Source organism: Schistosoma mansoni, chromosome 4, assembly GCF_000237925.1.
Source record: "Schistosoma mansoni strain Puerto Rico chromosome 4, complete genome".
Lineage (NCBI taxonomy): Eukaryota > Metazoa > Platyhelminthes > Trematoda > Strigeidida > Schistosomatidae > Schistosoma > Schistosoma mansoni.
The window spans coordinates 15,903,922-15,920,223 of record NC_031498.1 but is presented as its reverse complement, the minus strand read 5'-3'; the positions used below and the strand labels follow the sequence as shown (position 1 = coordinate 15,920,223).

At 33.4% G+C, this 16,302-nt stretch overlaps 1 protein-coding gene across 1 annotated transcript in view; it reads left to right on the top strand.

The window, feature by feature from the left end:
• The window catches only part of Smp_153990 (hypothetical protein), a gene marked incomplete at both ends in the record, with an annotated part of 58,932 nt that overhangs the window by 30,474 nt on the left and 12,156 nt on the right, over window positions 1-16,302 (top strand). The window contains 2 exons of the mRNA XM_018796972.1: window positions 720-773; window positions 14,472-14,599. Of these exons, the coding sequence (XP_018652060.1) occupies window positions 720-773; window positions 14,472-14,599 (182 nt within the window). The remainder of the gene's footprint in view (window positions 1-719; window positions 774-14,471; window positions 14,600-16,302) is intronic.

The following is a 16,302-nucleotide window of genomic DNA, read 5'->3' as shown; positions in this document are numbered from 1 at the left end:
GAAGGACCGTCATATGATAAATTATAGACACACAGGTTGTAATAATTCGTCGTGTAGCAGTAGGTAGTATATACACAATAAATGTGTCATCCATTCTGCAGTATTCATGGTAGATGATATTATATAAATCTCCAGTTTCAACTATGAAAAATACTAAATCTCCACAAAACCCCTTCTGATAGTTAATTAATTGACTTTAAAAAATGTTACACACAAAATTACATTTATGAAGCATTTTATTTAATTATACAAATCTGTATATATGTGGAGGATTTAGAGCACACAAAATGAAATGAATTCACTTGATCCCATTAAATTTTTTGTTTTTACTTTAAAAATAAATAATCCAATTTCTAACTTTAAAACAAACATTTCAAACAAAATAGTATAATATATTTAGTATTGTTTGTTTGGATCTTCCCATTGATGTTTTTAGGACTGCAACTGGTCAGTCTCTAATTGGCATATGTGCATACTGTGCGTATTGCCTCGATATAGCCTAAAATTCACAAGCATGTTAAGCAAAGATGAATAGTGGCTAACAGTGGAATCCAGGACGCGCGTTTCGTCCTATTTTGGACTCGTCAGTTGTAATATAATAATAATGATATATTCATTTAAATCTGAATTTCTAACAAACTGCCTTCGTGATTTTATTTTAACTAAATTAATCAATGGAAACAAGTTTATTTTCCAATCTTTTTTTTCTTTTTTTCCAGGACAATATAACAGTAGTTTAACAAAAACTCCAATACTTGACGCTTCATCTCATGGTAAGTTCATCATAATTTTAAACTCATTCGTTGTTAATTTCTTTGTCGTCGATGTTTCTTCCTGTTCATTTCTTTCTTTTTATCCGTCTCTACTCTTCTTTTCTTCCTATCCAAGGTTGCTTTCTTTGTTTTAATTGATCGATTACTGTTTGTATGTCTGTTAACCGTTCTTCTGTAAAGTCAAGAAAAAAATAATTGGAACGAAATACTGAGATGCTTACAACTGATTCATTACTAATTGTTTTAATCCTGTTTTTTAACGTTTTGTTCTAGTAATTTTCTTCTCTTTCAACAAAGCTTCACTTTTTGCTTGTTTGTTTGTTTATCAAAGAAACTGAATAGAGTGCAGTAAGTTGTCCATATATCGAGTTGCCTTTTTTTCTTTCTTATAACTAAATAATCCCACATTGCACGTTCTAAGTGTGATGATTGATTAGGATTAAACTAAAAAGTTCCCGTTTCTGCTTGTAAAAGTTAAATCATTGGAATCAACTTGATTGTATGATAGATTTAAAAACTAGTTGATCCTCACAAATTTTTTCTGCTTGATCTGGGAAGTAGTAGTAGTAATAGTGTTACAGTATCGTTTACAATATAACTTTTTAATCATGTGATTTCGATGGTGTACTAAAAAGACAAAGATTATCAGAACTATGTAATATATTAGCACAATAAATTTCAAACATTCTGATCACATATATACTTGTTAATGATCCAATAAAAGTAGAGGATAAACATCCATCCTGCTCTATTATTAAATATATAGTTGAAACAGATCATAATATTGATCTTAACACGGCTTTAGCGGTGTTGTACAAAAGTGTAAAAGGGCGTATAATAAGGTTTATTAAAGCCTTAGCCATACAAAAATTCAAACCCCGTTTGCATATTGAAAAAGTTTTTTCTTACACTAAACCGACCCTGGTATTATTAGCTTATTATCCAAAATGATGAGGTTTCAAATTGTTTTCACATTATTTTCTTTATTACCTTTGTTTTTACCTTCCGATTCTAGTCTAGATGATCTTTTATTTTTATATATAAATGTTCTTAACAAGTATATATATATATATATATATAATCAGATTGCTCAAAATGTATTGCGCCCATATATCACATAGTTCTGACAATCTTCGTCTTCTAATTGCACTATCGAAATTTACCAAATGAACTAATTAGAGACTGACCAGTTGCAGTCCTAACAAATCGATGGGAAGATTCAAACAAACAATACTGAATGAATTTAAATGGACTAATTGCTTGAAATCATGTGATTGTTATCAAACCATGTCTAAAATGTGTGTTAAATAAACAGTTTATACTGAAACTAAATTTTACCATAGTGTTTAGTTTTCATCTTTATATTAATTAGTAAACCTCTTATCAAATAACCTTGTTCAATATCTTCAAGTGGAAATCTTCAAGCTGATGAAGCTGAAAAGTTATTTCTCATCCTCGTAATCTTTTAAGAATAAATAAGTTGACAGGTTGATAAACAACAATGTAGTACTAGAAAAGCTTATTACTAAAGTATTTTCGTTAATGAGTAAATCCATTGTTTCTTTAATTGCCAAATTTATTTGGGTTGATATTTAATTTGAAACAGTATGTTTCTAAATACGTACAAAAGTATTCTGGTGAAAGTGTTTAAAAGCTGTAATTCAATTTAAAGTCTAATACATATTTCGAATGCGTACCAGCAACTTATTGGTTAGTCTGAACCTTTCATTTGTGTTCAGTAGCTTGTAAATTTAATTTATGAATCATTTCAATTTCAGTTACGAAAAATCTTACCCAGGTTTATATAAGTTTAAATTTATCATACAACTCATATATATATATATATATATATATATATATATATATATATATATATATATAGGTTAAAGTATAATGTATTGACGGCCTTGGGCGACTTGCCAGCTAATCAGGAAACGCTGTTTAGTTATAAAACGATTAACAATACAAAGTGATGAAATAACATTTTTGATCGTAATAACTAACCCTTACAAGTTAAATTCCTCCCTGTGGTAAAGAGAAACGGGTAAGTTTACATTTATACATAAATATTAGAAGTTTGACCAGTGTTGTTATTTAGAGTCGTCATCCCATAGAGTTTTCATCACCAACTCATATCATTTACAAAACAAAAAGGTTTGGTTTGGGATTAAGAAAATAACTGGAGTTTTGAGTTTAGTTTACAAATTAGGGTCAGAATTTTAACCCGTTATTGTATCAGCAATACCTCGTCAGTTTCTTGTTTAAAAACTTGTAAAACTTATGTTTGGGATTTAAACTGAGATTAAGAAAGTGTGAAGATCGTCTAGCTTCACTAAATACTCTACATTACGTAGCATACCACATTAAGTAGTTTAACAGCCTGTCTTATGAGCGGGTATGTTTCGTAATTTAATTTAATCACCATCTAAAATTCACTTTCTGGTTGCATAATTAATATTTCATTGATGTCAAACATTTTAAGAAACAAATATTGGCAATTTTCACTTGTTTAGTAATCAAATACACTTCAAACTTCGTACAAAGTTCACGTGGCGTTTTCTTAGTTCTGATTGGTTAACTCTAGTGATGAGTTCTTTTATACAGTGTAGTCTCTACCTAATTGTCTTTGCTACTTTAATAACATGTAATTCTACATATGAGTAAACAATTAGAGATATTTTATTTTGTTTACATTCATCTTGAGATGAAATTTTGGGTAAAATTTTCATTTGGTTAGCTTTAAATTCAGTAACCATTCATAGTTAACTAGATGATGGTTAATTATTCCTTTACTATGGCTATTATTCTAATACGTTTCCTTTCCAAATGACATTGCTTTTCTACAATGCACACATTTTAACGCACACTTTAACGGCACAGTAGGTTGACTTGTCCATTTTCTTAGGGGAATAAATGATTATTTTTCGAATATATTCCCGATTTACAAAAATTGGCAGCGGTTTCTCATATACTTAATGAGATGTTGACAGCTGTTTATCTTCAAGAGCTTATTTTTCTGGATATTATGGAAACAATCGCTCTCTCATTTGATTAGTTCGACCATTTGAAAAAAATAACTCAGGATAATCCTGACGGACAATCTATGTATTATAAACATGATGCTTGCTGTTACGGCACGTAGAAACACAAACTGCTCCTAGCATGAGTACTTGTGATGAGTTACCTGTAAGCACTTGTCTAATTAGGTCTCTCAGCCTTCCCCGCAGGCCATGGTGTTGTTGAAAGTTGGTGTGTTGTTGAGAATAAATGTGAATGGTTACTGACTGTGAACAAACAGGCATGCAGCTTACTTAATAATTATTATGTAATTTATTTTTCCTTATCGATCTCTAACCTGAACTCACTGAGAGTGACTGCTTGTAATTATGTAGAATAAAGTATTGTCTAGCATTTATTCTAGTTCTTTATTTTGGTCATCAATAATGTATCTGATATGATATTATCTAGTCTGTGTATAGCGTATTGTTCGAGTAGCCAATCTAGCAGTAGTACGTTTGTAGCATAGTAATATCTCGTACAAGAATGAAGTGTTTTATAATTCTTCCATCATATCAAAAATCCCTATCTCTTTTAGCCAAAAATAATTGACCTCCGTGAGGCTGGCTGTAATGTTCCTCTTTAACTTGAACCGTTTTCAAATCTGCGTCTGTCATCTTTATAGAACTTGATCATTAAAAAAATTATTAGTGTTTGAAATACCGATCACTCTGGAGGCTTAAATTGGAACCTCTCATTCACACTACGTCTCTTCTTTTGTCAACTTAATCCTCCTGTGAATAATATTCTTCGCATTGTGGAGTATTAAGATGGCCCTTAAAAATTAACTGCTTCTGCCTAACAGTTTGTTTCTCTGTAGGATTACGGTGTAATTACTTGACTCAGAATCCTCAAACTGTCCCTATTTCATGATGCGTAAACTGACTGATGCTGTTAATGATCATATACTGACTGTATGTTTGCCATGATTATCCAGTTATATTCTTTTTCTGATTTTTATCCAACCCAAAATAGTTCACTGGTGGTGTATGTAACTGTAGTTGTGATATGAATTCAATTGTAGAGTAAAATTAGTTTCTTCTGGATAGCAGAAGTTTGTATTTTAGATTCACTTATTAAGTTTTCTTCCTAGAAATAATGTAACAAAACCCAGTCTCATTGAAATCGCAAAGCGATCAGAGTTGGACAACCATTAAAAACTTTGGAGGACTGGATGGCCGTTTCGTCCTAGTACGGGGCTTCTTATGACTGCGCATCCACGATCCCACACTCACGAATTGAACCCAGGATATTTGGTCTTTGGTAAGTACTCTCCTCACATATGACATAGTTTAGTTGTCCTAGTCATGGGTTCTCGCTGGTTCATCTAAACGTTCCTCTAGAAGCTAGTCACTAAGGAGCACAACCCTATACTGACAATTATTATATGTTCACTAGTGAAGAAGTGGCCATCCAGTGTATCCAGATTTTCATTTGTTGTCTAACTTTGATCAGTTCGTGATTTCAACGAAATTCAACATTCTCCACAACCCTAGACTGAGAATTCAGTCAAACTCCATTACATTATGATAATTACACAGGATATCCGTGACCCTATGCATAGGCTTACTAAATTAGCGATAACCAACTAACATAATGAGAATAGTGTTTTTTGGTGCACGGTAACTGCCGGCTTCAAATCTCATTGTTGAAAGATTCATCCTCATGATGGCTAGACAGATGAAATTTTTTGTCATCAACTAACATGTGACAGTCTTTGAGTTATTTTGTACTTAAGGGTAGTAGCCGGATTCAAATTTCGTCAGCTGCTAAGACTTTAAGTCTTTGTTTCAGTCCGTGATTTTTGTTTATAGAAGAGAGGTTCAGTAGATTGTGAACTCACTCTATAGTCATATAAGAACCCTAGAAAAGCTATTGAAAAAAACAAGTCGTAACTTCATCTCATGTGTGAACTATTTTAAAATTACAAATACTCAAATGGTTTGTCATCTATCAATCATGCCTAGTTTAATCTCATTTTATTAAAAATACCATCTTGGTTGTTAGGATTTTACAAAGTCTAAACAGGACCAACCTTCCAGTGAATGATTTTTTTCAGTTTTATCACAACGTTAGTTCTAGTCTTTGGATAAAAATTCCTGTTCGTCCAATCCAAAAATACATATCACTGAGGCTTTTTTTCTTTTATGTATTGATTTTGTATATGCCTACGTTAGTTTATGCATATGTGACTCACCCTACGTCTCATCAGTATTATTAGATTTGAGACTGATCTCATCGATTTTTCTCTCCTGATTGTTATAGTAAGTTTGTAGTCCACCTCTATCCCTATTATTTTCTCTTGTTTAGTGTATTTGATATTATACATATCAATAAATAAACTAATAGAGGTAACTTTATGTTGCATACATGCTTTTTGTCTGCCTTAAATTGTACCAATCGCATATTTGTATTCAGATTATAACCCCAACTAGACAAAAGAGACATATATTTCCTACCCGACTTGAACATTTTCTGTAGTTGTCCAAGGAAATAGAAACGAGGTCAGCGAAAATGTTGGTGTTGAGATTTGATTAGTGGATGCAGTCACTCTCTTCTCGTATAGTTAATGTTTAGTAAAAATGTATCGAATTGGTACGCCCACGTACTCTAGGGCATAAAGATAATAACTTGAGTCATGTTAACTTATAAAGCTTGTATTTTCGAATAGTTCACCCTATAGTTGTAATTATTTGTACTTAATTATTAACTTCCTGGGTTTTTTTGGTTCTGGATGCATGTATAATAAAAGGCTATTTCCTGAACAAACAAATAAAATGCTTAACCTCATAAATAGGATCGAATCCCCACTCTTGTATATAGCTGAATTTTACTGAATTTATGTAAAATAATAATAACAAAGTAAATTTGACCCTCAATTATTATTATTCACCGTATATATTGTGTTTATGCGTGTAGGTTGTTAGCATTTTATCTTCCATGCCTTCAGAGCGTATTTCTAATATGGTAAGTAGTCTCAAGGTTATGTGTTATGTACTAGTTAGAGTTATCAAAGCATTGAGTCTTTCGATCTCTTCACTTATCTCGGAAGTCTCATCAGACATTCTGGGTTGGTGTCTGACGAAATCTCGTCACAAATTCAGAAGTCTAGTTGGTTTTTCCAACGTGACTGAGATGTTCATTTGCCAACTAACAAACAAGTTTACTATGTGGCAGTTCTCTCTACTCTACTTTATGACTGTGAAACATGGCCTTTTAAAAATAAAGCATTCCACATTCGGCTACCATGTGTTATTTTTGAGCCACTGAGGTATAATCTAGCTTTCCGGCCGAATTAATTTGTTTTGTTATTCCTCAGTTCTCCCTGTTGAATGGCTTAATTCCGGAGTTTTCATTGTCAATACCTATTTCCTATAAAAGTGAATGTTTTACTTATTCCATTAATCAGTTCGTTCTGATGGCCTTATTTGTGAGTGGTTGTCGTCTTAAGTTTTGTCTTTTCACTGTTGTTGGCCTTCTTGTTCTATTGACCTCTGATCTTGTGGTTGACTGACTTTTTTCATGTGGTTTGACAGATTGGGGTTTGCGTCAATGAATGCGAAACTTGTAGAAGTTCCCTGTAATTTTTAGGATTCCTCGTTCAAGAATTCCAACGTTTTCCCGGTTAGGAAAACCCAATAAAATTCCCAAAGCATCCCCTTGAACTACAAATCCCTATAATTTCAAATTTATTTGCAACTCCACCACCATTCATTTTGATCAATAAGTTTTTATTTTTATGTTGACAACTCGGTTTATTCTACATGTTATGATTCTCTACTAGAACTGTGAGATAATGATCTTGAAAAAGCTGGTCAGTTAATGAAGTCACATTATCACTATTTATTGATACGGTTTTCTTCGGATAATCTAATATCAGCTTAGAATAATATTTTGGCACTTCTGTATTATTCCTAATTAGAATAGAAACACATCGCATTGTTGTTACTTTCATCTGAAATCGTTTTCTTATTTTGTATGGCATCTACCTCTCTCTCCTTCACTCTGTTTTCTAATCATTTTACCACGTTTTTGATTGCATGAAGGAGATCAGTTTTAGAAAATAATTTTTGCTTTTACATGATGAATCGCTTTTTAATTTATTGATAAAAGTCATATTGTTTTTCAACACAAACACAGACATATACAATAAGTTAATTGTAAACACGTGAATCGGAAATTTAAGCGTACCTTGTTGATGTGAATTTCTTTTTGTGATTATTAAAAATCGGTTCTTTTTGTGAAAAAATGATGAACAATGATTTGAGCAGAATAAATGAGATTCATTTTATTGTGTTGGGTTCTCATCAGCGGGTGCTTACCACCTAACACATTTAAAAATCAAGGCTGATCACAAAATTTAACATACTTATGTGATTGTATATCGTTGCAGTGAACTGATGATCTCAATGAAGTCCATAAGACTGAAAGGGAACACATTATCGCAAATAAATACAGTACGGAAGAGAAGGTTCTACAACATTGATTACATAATAGGGTAGAAAAAAAAATAAATTGATATATATTGAGAATGACAGGAAGAAAGACAGATATGAAGCAATTTTAATGTAATCACCGTCAAAGATTTCATTGTATGAACCCGATGCTATGTGTCAAACAGATGTCCTTGGAATCGAACATAGGCTTTTCTTTCTTTGCCAATGTAATTGCTTTAGCGGACACATGCAGTTGGCGGCAATGTGAAAGGGATACTTATCAGTTTTTAATTACTTTAAAGATGCTTCTTTGTACAAGACAATCAATTTGTCTATAAGATACGCCCTAGGGAGTTTAGGTTTTAGTCTTCTGTTGGTTGTCTCCCTAATCTCATCAGATCAACATGTTTTTTATTACAATCAAACCATTGGTTTGAAATTTGTAAGAAAATGTAAATCTTATTGTTATGTCATATAGCCCGTCAAATATCATGTGACAAAGTCGCCAATCCGAATACTGACGTCTATGACCTTGTCCCTGTGCTAAACCGGTGATGTGTCAAACAGTACACCCTTGAGTCAAAGTTGAGTCCTTTTAGTCCTCTGTATAGTAACTCCGCGCCTACCCCGGCCCACTAGATTCAAAGCACAAATAACGGCATCTGCTGTATGAATCGTATATTTCAGATATACATAGTTCATTTACAAGCAAACCAAACCGCACCACACCATAAAATGAAAAATTATAATAATACATAATCAAGTCAAAAGTGGCTGTGATTATAGGAGACTGTCACTTATAGATTGGGGATAAATTAAGAATGGTAAATCGTATATTAGTAGTTGATAGGTTAAATGAAAGCTTATGCTAAAAGGAATATGAATATACATAATCTAGTTACTTAATGATTATACAATAATGATATATGTAATAATAGTCCATAAATTATTCCAAGTAGTTACCATTCATTCATTCTTCGTTTGGATATAACACTTATGATTACCGTCCATTGGGAATTATGAATTGTTGGTTGGACTCTTTTGTGAAATTATGTCTGATTTTTGCTTACTGAAGAAGGAGGTAGCGTACTTTCTGCATTTGGTAGTTCAATTAAGAGAAGCCTTCATTATCGTTCTGGAAAATATCATCAGCGCCTACTGCAATTATCTTCTTATAGGTTTGAATTCTCTCGTTGAAAAATATCGCATCTTGAACTGTTGCATTTCATATAAAACATCCTTGTTAGTCTGTATTTCTATACTCAATGATCGTAAATATTCAATTAACGTCAAATTTAATTTAAAAATGCATTTAATTAAATTTTATACACTTATGTGTAATTGGAAAGTAATATTTAATCTCATATTTCGTGGTTTGATTTTACCAACTAAAATGTTAAATACTTTTAAAATGTAATTTCATACTGGTAATTCTGATAAGTTGAAAATATTTAAACTACTTATGAAAGTTATTAACACATTAGGGACTCTTGTACTATTCTGTTTTAAGGAATAGCCGTACTTATTCAACTACCGCATCTGATGTAGGTAGTGTGGTAATATTTTAAATTTTTATCCAAGGTAAGTCAAGTGTTTGATGTTAGGTGGTCGAAAGAAGTTGTGTGGATATCCTGGACGTAGGTCTCATACTCGTTGGCATTCGTCAGTAAGACAAACATATCTGCAGTCTTCTGAGCGCTGGTTTGCCAAAGTGAACCCTAACCTCAGGTTACAGTCTGAGACTATACCGTCAAGCTGTTCAGGCGGCGAATGACCTCTTATATGACTGAGATATATTGATTGACAGCTACTCAGTGATCATTCAGTGTAAAAATCAAGTGATTAAAACTCCCGATATAACAATGCAGTAATACCTACTGATATATTTTCGTCAATGGCGTATTATTTTTCCAGTGTAATAAATGATGTGTGTGATTGTTTATTGTATGTCATCCTTACCATGATATTTTTTTATTAAGTTAAATTTCAGTACTCGATACTTATTAATTCTGTACTAGTTTTATACATCATACTTTGCTATGCATTAGGTGTAAAATACTAGGACACAATTATATCAACTGTTCTCTTATAGATTTACCCGTTTTCTTGATGAAATATGTACGTAATCATCATGTAGTTGCATATTAATCTACTTGTTACAAACTGTATATCAACATTGTTTCCCAACTAAATAATGTTCCAGATGTAATCTACATATTCATTCTAATATTTATTACAGTAATTATACTAATGCAAATGATTGCTTTAGGACAGGCCTGCGTCAACACCTGAACTAAGGATAGAGAGTGAAATAGTCAAACGCGTCGACAACTTCACTGATCTTAGAGGTCTGATCGGCCCTAATGTGTTGGTTTCTTACGAAATCCCTACACGGATTCAAAAGGCTCGTTTGGTTTTCGCTAACTTAAGTCACCTATGATGAAGGTGAGATATCCATCTACCAATTAAAGGATGAGTATACTGCTCAGCAGTTCGTCCTGTTTTACTTCACAGCTGCGAAACGTGGCCATTAGGAGAAGATACTCGTAGGTTACTAGTATTTCATCCCAGATGTCTCAGAAATATTGCTCGCACCTGCTGGGGATCACTGGGTAAGTCATAGTGAGGTTAGACGCAGGTTGTGAATCTTCATCGACTGAGACGGTTCGGTCACGTATTACGCCTGCCCAACTACCGATTACCATGAGGTGCAATGCTTGACTACTGTTGTAGACGGTTGGAAGAAAGTTAGGGGTGGCCAAACCAAAAGGTGGCATCAGTGCTTGAATTCACCGACTCCTAGTCTGAGCCATGTTAGTAGGTGTAGACTACTTGGTTGGAGTCCGCGTGACTATCGTAACCAATGATTGGAGACTCTGGGTTACATGTTTCAGAATCGACCACAATGGCGTAGAGGTGTATACACTCTTTCTCTCCCCTTAAGCCGTGGGATTAAAATTACTTTATACCTTTCTTTCTACGAACTAAATCTGTCTCCTTGCATTATATCCTTATATGCAATATTTCTTTTATATATTATTACCATTGAAGTAACTACTTCTATGGATTTGGTGTTCATCTTGTTGTGCTAATGAGGTATGGCAACTTGAACCAATGCATATGTGCCTGGTCCTACGTTGTACATGACTGACTGACTAGCCAAACAATCAGAAATAAATATTGAAAAACCTGAAAAATTATTAAATATCTCTCGGGGAAGAAACATTATCTCCATCCAAAATAGTAATTGTTAAACTATAACTTTGCCATACTATGGTGTGGGTTACTTATATCCACATAAGTAGTATGTGATGATGGTCAGGCATAGAATGTATTTTAGCATAAGATCGATAAGGAAAGAACGGGAACGGAACGCAATTGGTATGAAAATGCATGATCAATGAAATCCGAGACGATGGACTGATATTTGCAGAAGAACCGTTCAAGATTGAGATAAATGTTTGGTAGTTTGTAAATTAACTGTTTACTGTATGGTTGTCAGATTTTAGTGAGATATTCTGTAATTTTGTGCTCAAACGCATTCGATTTTCCCCACTCGTGTTCCCGTTCACTACAATACTAGTAAATTTAATTAGTGAAATGTAGCAAATCATTTGTAGTTTATTGTCAATAACTGGTTAATAAAGATCATAATAATTTATTTGAAACTATGAAGTCCAACCTTGGCATTGATACGTACTAAATAAAGATAATTTGAAAATGACTGAGTACACATAATGTGTCAGTGATTTTTTTCTTTCGCTTCTCTATTTGGTTTTGTCTGTTTGTTTTCAAGTATTTCTCTTTTACCTCCCTCTTACTACTCATGTTAAATAATATGTATTACAACGTGTTATTAAAGGTGTTTACAATAAATTTAGTTGCAAACTATAGACAGTAAACCGATCTTACCTCCTACTAATTTCATATACTAGTAAACTCGTTTGATCTATATTATTTTCGGGTGTTTCTCTCTCTCTCTCTTTTGGTATAGATTTTTAGTTGAATTATCCAGGATAGCAATAAGTTTTATTTAATTAAACGTCAGTTGGGGGTTTATAAACAATAAAAATGTTTAATGACATTGTTAAATGAAACAGTTTATTCTGAGTAAGTAACACCTCAATAACAAGCATTTTACCATACAAACTATACAGTTAACAATACTTCAGTGTAATTTGTTATCATCTTTAATTACAGAATGTTGGTAAAACATAACAATGTTGATATTTTGATCATTAATGACGTGAAATTACCAAATTAATACACCCAATAGAATAGAAAGACACCTGAAGAGAACAAACATGACTTACACCTTCAGTGTTTAAAAATATCCGCTATTTGATGAAGGTACAAGAAAACATCTTCATTTCTTCACAGTCCAAGTCAATAATTCCAACTGACTGATAAGATATACTCGCATGTAGTACCTTTTTCCTATCTTGTCTTCTTTCATATACATCAGTCAGCATCATAGCACATGAAAATATGTGACTTTCGGGTATGCGTGATACACCTTTAAACGTTGGTTTGGCTAGTTATATGCTTCAAAAATGGCAGATTCTTGCATCGTATTTGGGACAGTGTAATCAAGCCGTTTATTGCGAGAACAGCCTTATTATCTAGTCTGGTTGTTAGTTTATTCCTCTATATTATCTGTAGGACCAGTGACCTTTATATTTAATGTCTTAGTGACCCTGAATAATGAACGGGGAATCTTAATGCTTATTGGTCCATGGGTTTTCAATCAGATGTATATAGCAAACACATTAATTCACTACTTTACTCTGTACATTCACGACTCATAACTCATAAAATAATATACCTCAGGTAACCTGACCATAGAGCAACACAAACCAGAAATTACTATGTATGCACAATATTCAGTCATAATGGGCGCAAAGGCGGAGCAATTCGTAAATAATTAATAAATAATAAATCTGGAACAGTAAGAGATATTACAACGGCTTATGTGTCAAACAAGTGCTAACAAATAGCAGAATATTAAAATAAATACAAGAAGGTTCAATCTTTCTCAAATTCTCTTTGACATGATAAAAGTATGCCGTAAAAGCATGTTTTAATAATGTTGTCTGGCTACCGGACATTATTCAAATGTGTATCGTAACTATTAACATTTTACCTGTCCAATCCATATCAAATTCATATCAAATGATTGAAGATATTTTCTTATTCAAACTGTTGAATAAAAAAACTGAAACACTATGCTTTACTAATATAAGACAACTCGTTTATCGAACAATCCAAATTTTAGTTGATTTCATATCTAGTCCAATAAATTCATTAAGTTATTTAAGACATTGTGAATAAGTCTATATTATTCTTACAATTGACAACCGTCTCTATCAGCTTAAATGTGTAAGTTTATGATTAGGTTTAAGTGATTTCATTACTGTAATATTTTGTTATTCTAAATTTAGTTCAAAATATATTTACATCTTTGTTTTACTACACGAATTTGTCTCACTTTACATTATGATTGTACCTTACCAAAAAAGAGTGACTTTCGTTTCTTCTCATTTGTATTTACAAATAATTCCATTTTCTTTTCTTCATTTCGTACAACTTTTCGTGTATAAATGATCTACTTATATATGCATGGGAAGATGGTGTTCATCACCCACCGATATCAACTGAGGAAATATCGAAAACTAGCGAGGACTAAAAACAGTTACTTCATTGTAGTTGTGGTCTTTTCAATAGTGACCGCTTATGACCTTACCAGGTATCGAACGTATAACCTATAGACCACTAACTTAAGAGTACAGAGTTGCAAACGAGTTTTTCATATTTCTTAGTTAATTCACGTGGTCTTCATCTAGTGTAATCATTGATGATTTTTCCGTACTCCATATGATCAATCATCATTGGAACTTCAGTAATCTATGTCGAAGTTAGTTATTAGTGATCATTTGAGTGTTATGTAAAATAGTGGATTGTGGTGATCAGTTTAATGTGATATCAGTGTGTATGACGAAATCTTTCTTCATTACATTCCACAGATCCCCCCAATTCACTCAACAAATCTCATTGATTTTTCCCACTTTCGTTTTTTTATTAACGCAATTATTTCATTGCTTCTTATCGTTGTGCTTAAAATATTTCGTGCTATAATATTCATGTTAGTTGTCATTTCTTCCTAATTCTTCTTTCTTTTAATTTAATCTCCTTTATTGTTTAACAGTTCAGCAAGAAGTTTCCAGGATCGAACGGTCAACATCAAATGTAACTCAAACGTTAGTAGCCAAATTTCAAGAATTAGAATCTGGAAATAATGCAACTAGTATACAAAATTCTCTACCACAGAATCAAGTGAATTTGCCTCATTTAATAAAATTATACATATATGATTAGGCTGAATTCTTTAATGACTCGTGTGTGTTAATCTGATCGTACATTTAAAGATTTCTAAAATTTTAAATGTCAATTGTTGGATTCAAGCTCAGTAATCTTGTTATGACCTCTCTTATTACGACACAGCTACTCTTATCGCTTAGTATTCTTTGGACACTGTTGCACTCGAAAATTCCCCGAATAAGAACACGATTTAACAAAAACGCAGTTATATTCCAAATAAACAAGATTGAATGGAAGTAGAAATCAGAATAAAACAAACGTTTGTATATTTATAATTTTACACAAGAAGATTCTAGAGTCTTTCCCAAGTATTTGCTAGAGCTGATTGGTTAAGAAATAGCCAACCAGCGTGCCCCAAAATTATCCTGCACGGAACATGTTTTAATCCAACCTATATCCCTCTAACAAGTCCTAAAATCCTGCGTTTGATCCCCGATAGGTTCGTGAGTATGCACTTCTAAGCAGTCCCATACTATGCTCCCTGATTTTCGGTAGAAGTGTACATAAAGTCAACTCCACAAGCTTATACTAGTTGCTAACTTGCGAACTAAATTATATGATTTTCACATGATGGAGACAATGCTTCTTCCCCGAGAGATATTTAATAATTTTTCAGGTTTTTCAATATTTATTTCTGATTGTTTGGCTAGTCAGTCAGTCATGTACAACGTAGGACCAGGCACATATGCATTGGTTCAAGTTGCCATACCTCATTAGCACAACAAGATGAACACCAAATCCATAGAAGTAGTTACTTCAATGGTAATAATATATAAAAGAAATATTGCATATAAGGATATAATGCAAGGAGACAGATTTAGTTCGTAGAAAGAAAGGTATAAAGTAATTTTAATCCCACGGCTTAAGGGGAGAGAAAGAGTGTATACACCTCTACGCCATTGTGGTCGATTCTGAAACATGTAACCCAGAGTCTCCAATCATTGGTTACGATAGTCACGCGGACTCCAACCAAGTAGTCTACACCTACTAACATGGCTCAGACTAGGAGTCGGTGAATTCAAGCACTGATGCCACCTTTTGGTTTGGCCACCCCTAACTTTCTTCCAACCGTCTACAACAGTAGTCAAGCATTGCACCTCATGGTGCAATAGTGCTTGTTTTGCTCTCGTACTAAGTGCTATGCCTACAACTGCTAGTTCACGAGAATTAGCCATTGGGCAACCAGATACTCGGAGGTTGTATCTCGTTGGCTTTCCGTTTTGGCGAGCTGAGGTCAAGTGAATGACCACACTAGGATCCTTTATGCGTGTTTCGGAGACCCAGCATACATCGATGGTACGAGATTCTATGGTTTTACCCAAGGATGCATGTTGGCCGATTTGACACAGTGTGAGTAATTTGAAGGCTCCAATGTGTATTTTGAAGCCAGGTTTCAGCAGGCCAAGATAGTGTTTCGCTAACTAGAAGTAAAAAGAGGAAGTTTAGAGTTGAAAGTCGAGGTAGGAGGAATAATAGGAATTGTAGAGAGATACTTATTATGAATACAGCGATGTTGTGTGTTGTTAAAGGTATGAAGGCGGTTATCACTTCCCAGTTGCCCACACCGTGATAGGGTTCTTCTGGATATTGAATTATAGGTGGTCTTAGTGACCTGAGAGCGTGACCCCAGTGCCCAAGGACAACTGCTTGAGGTCGGT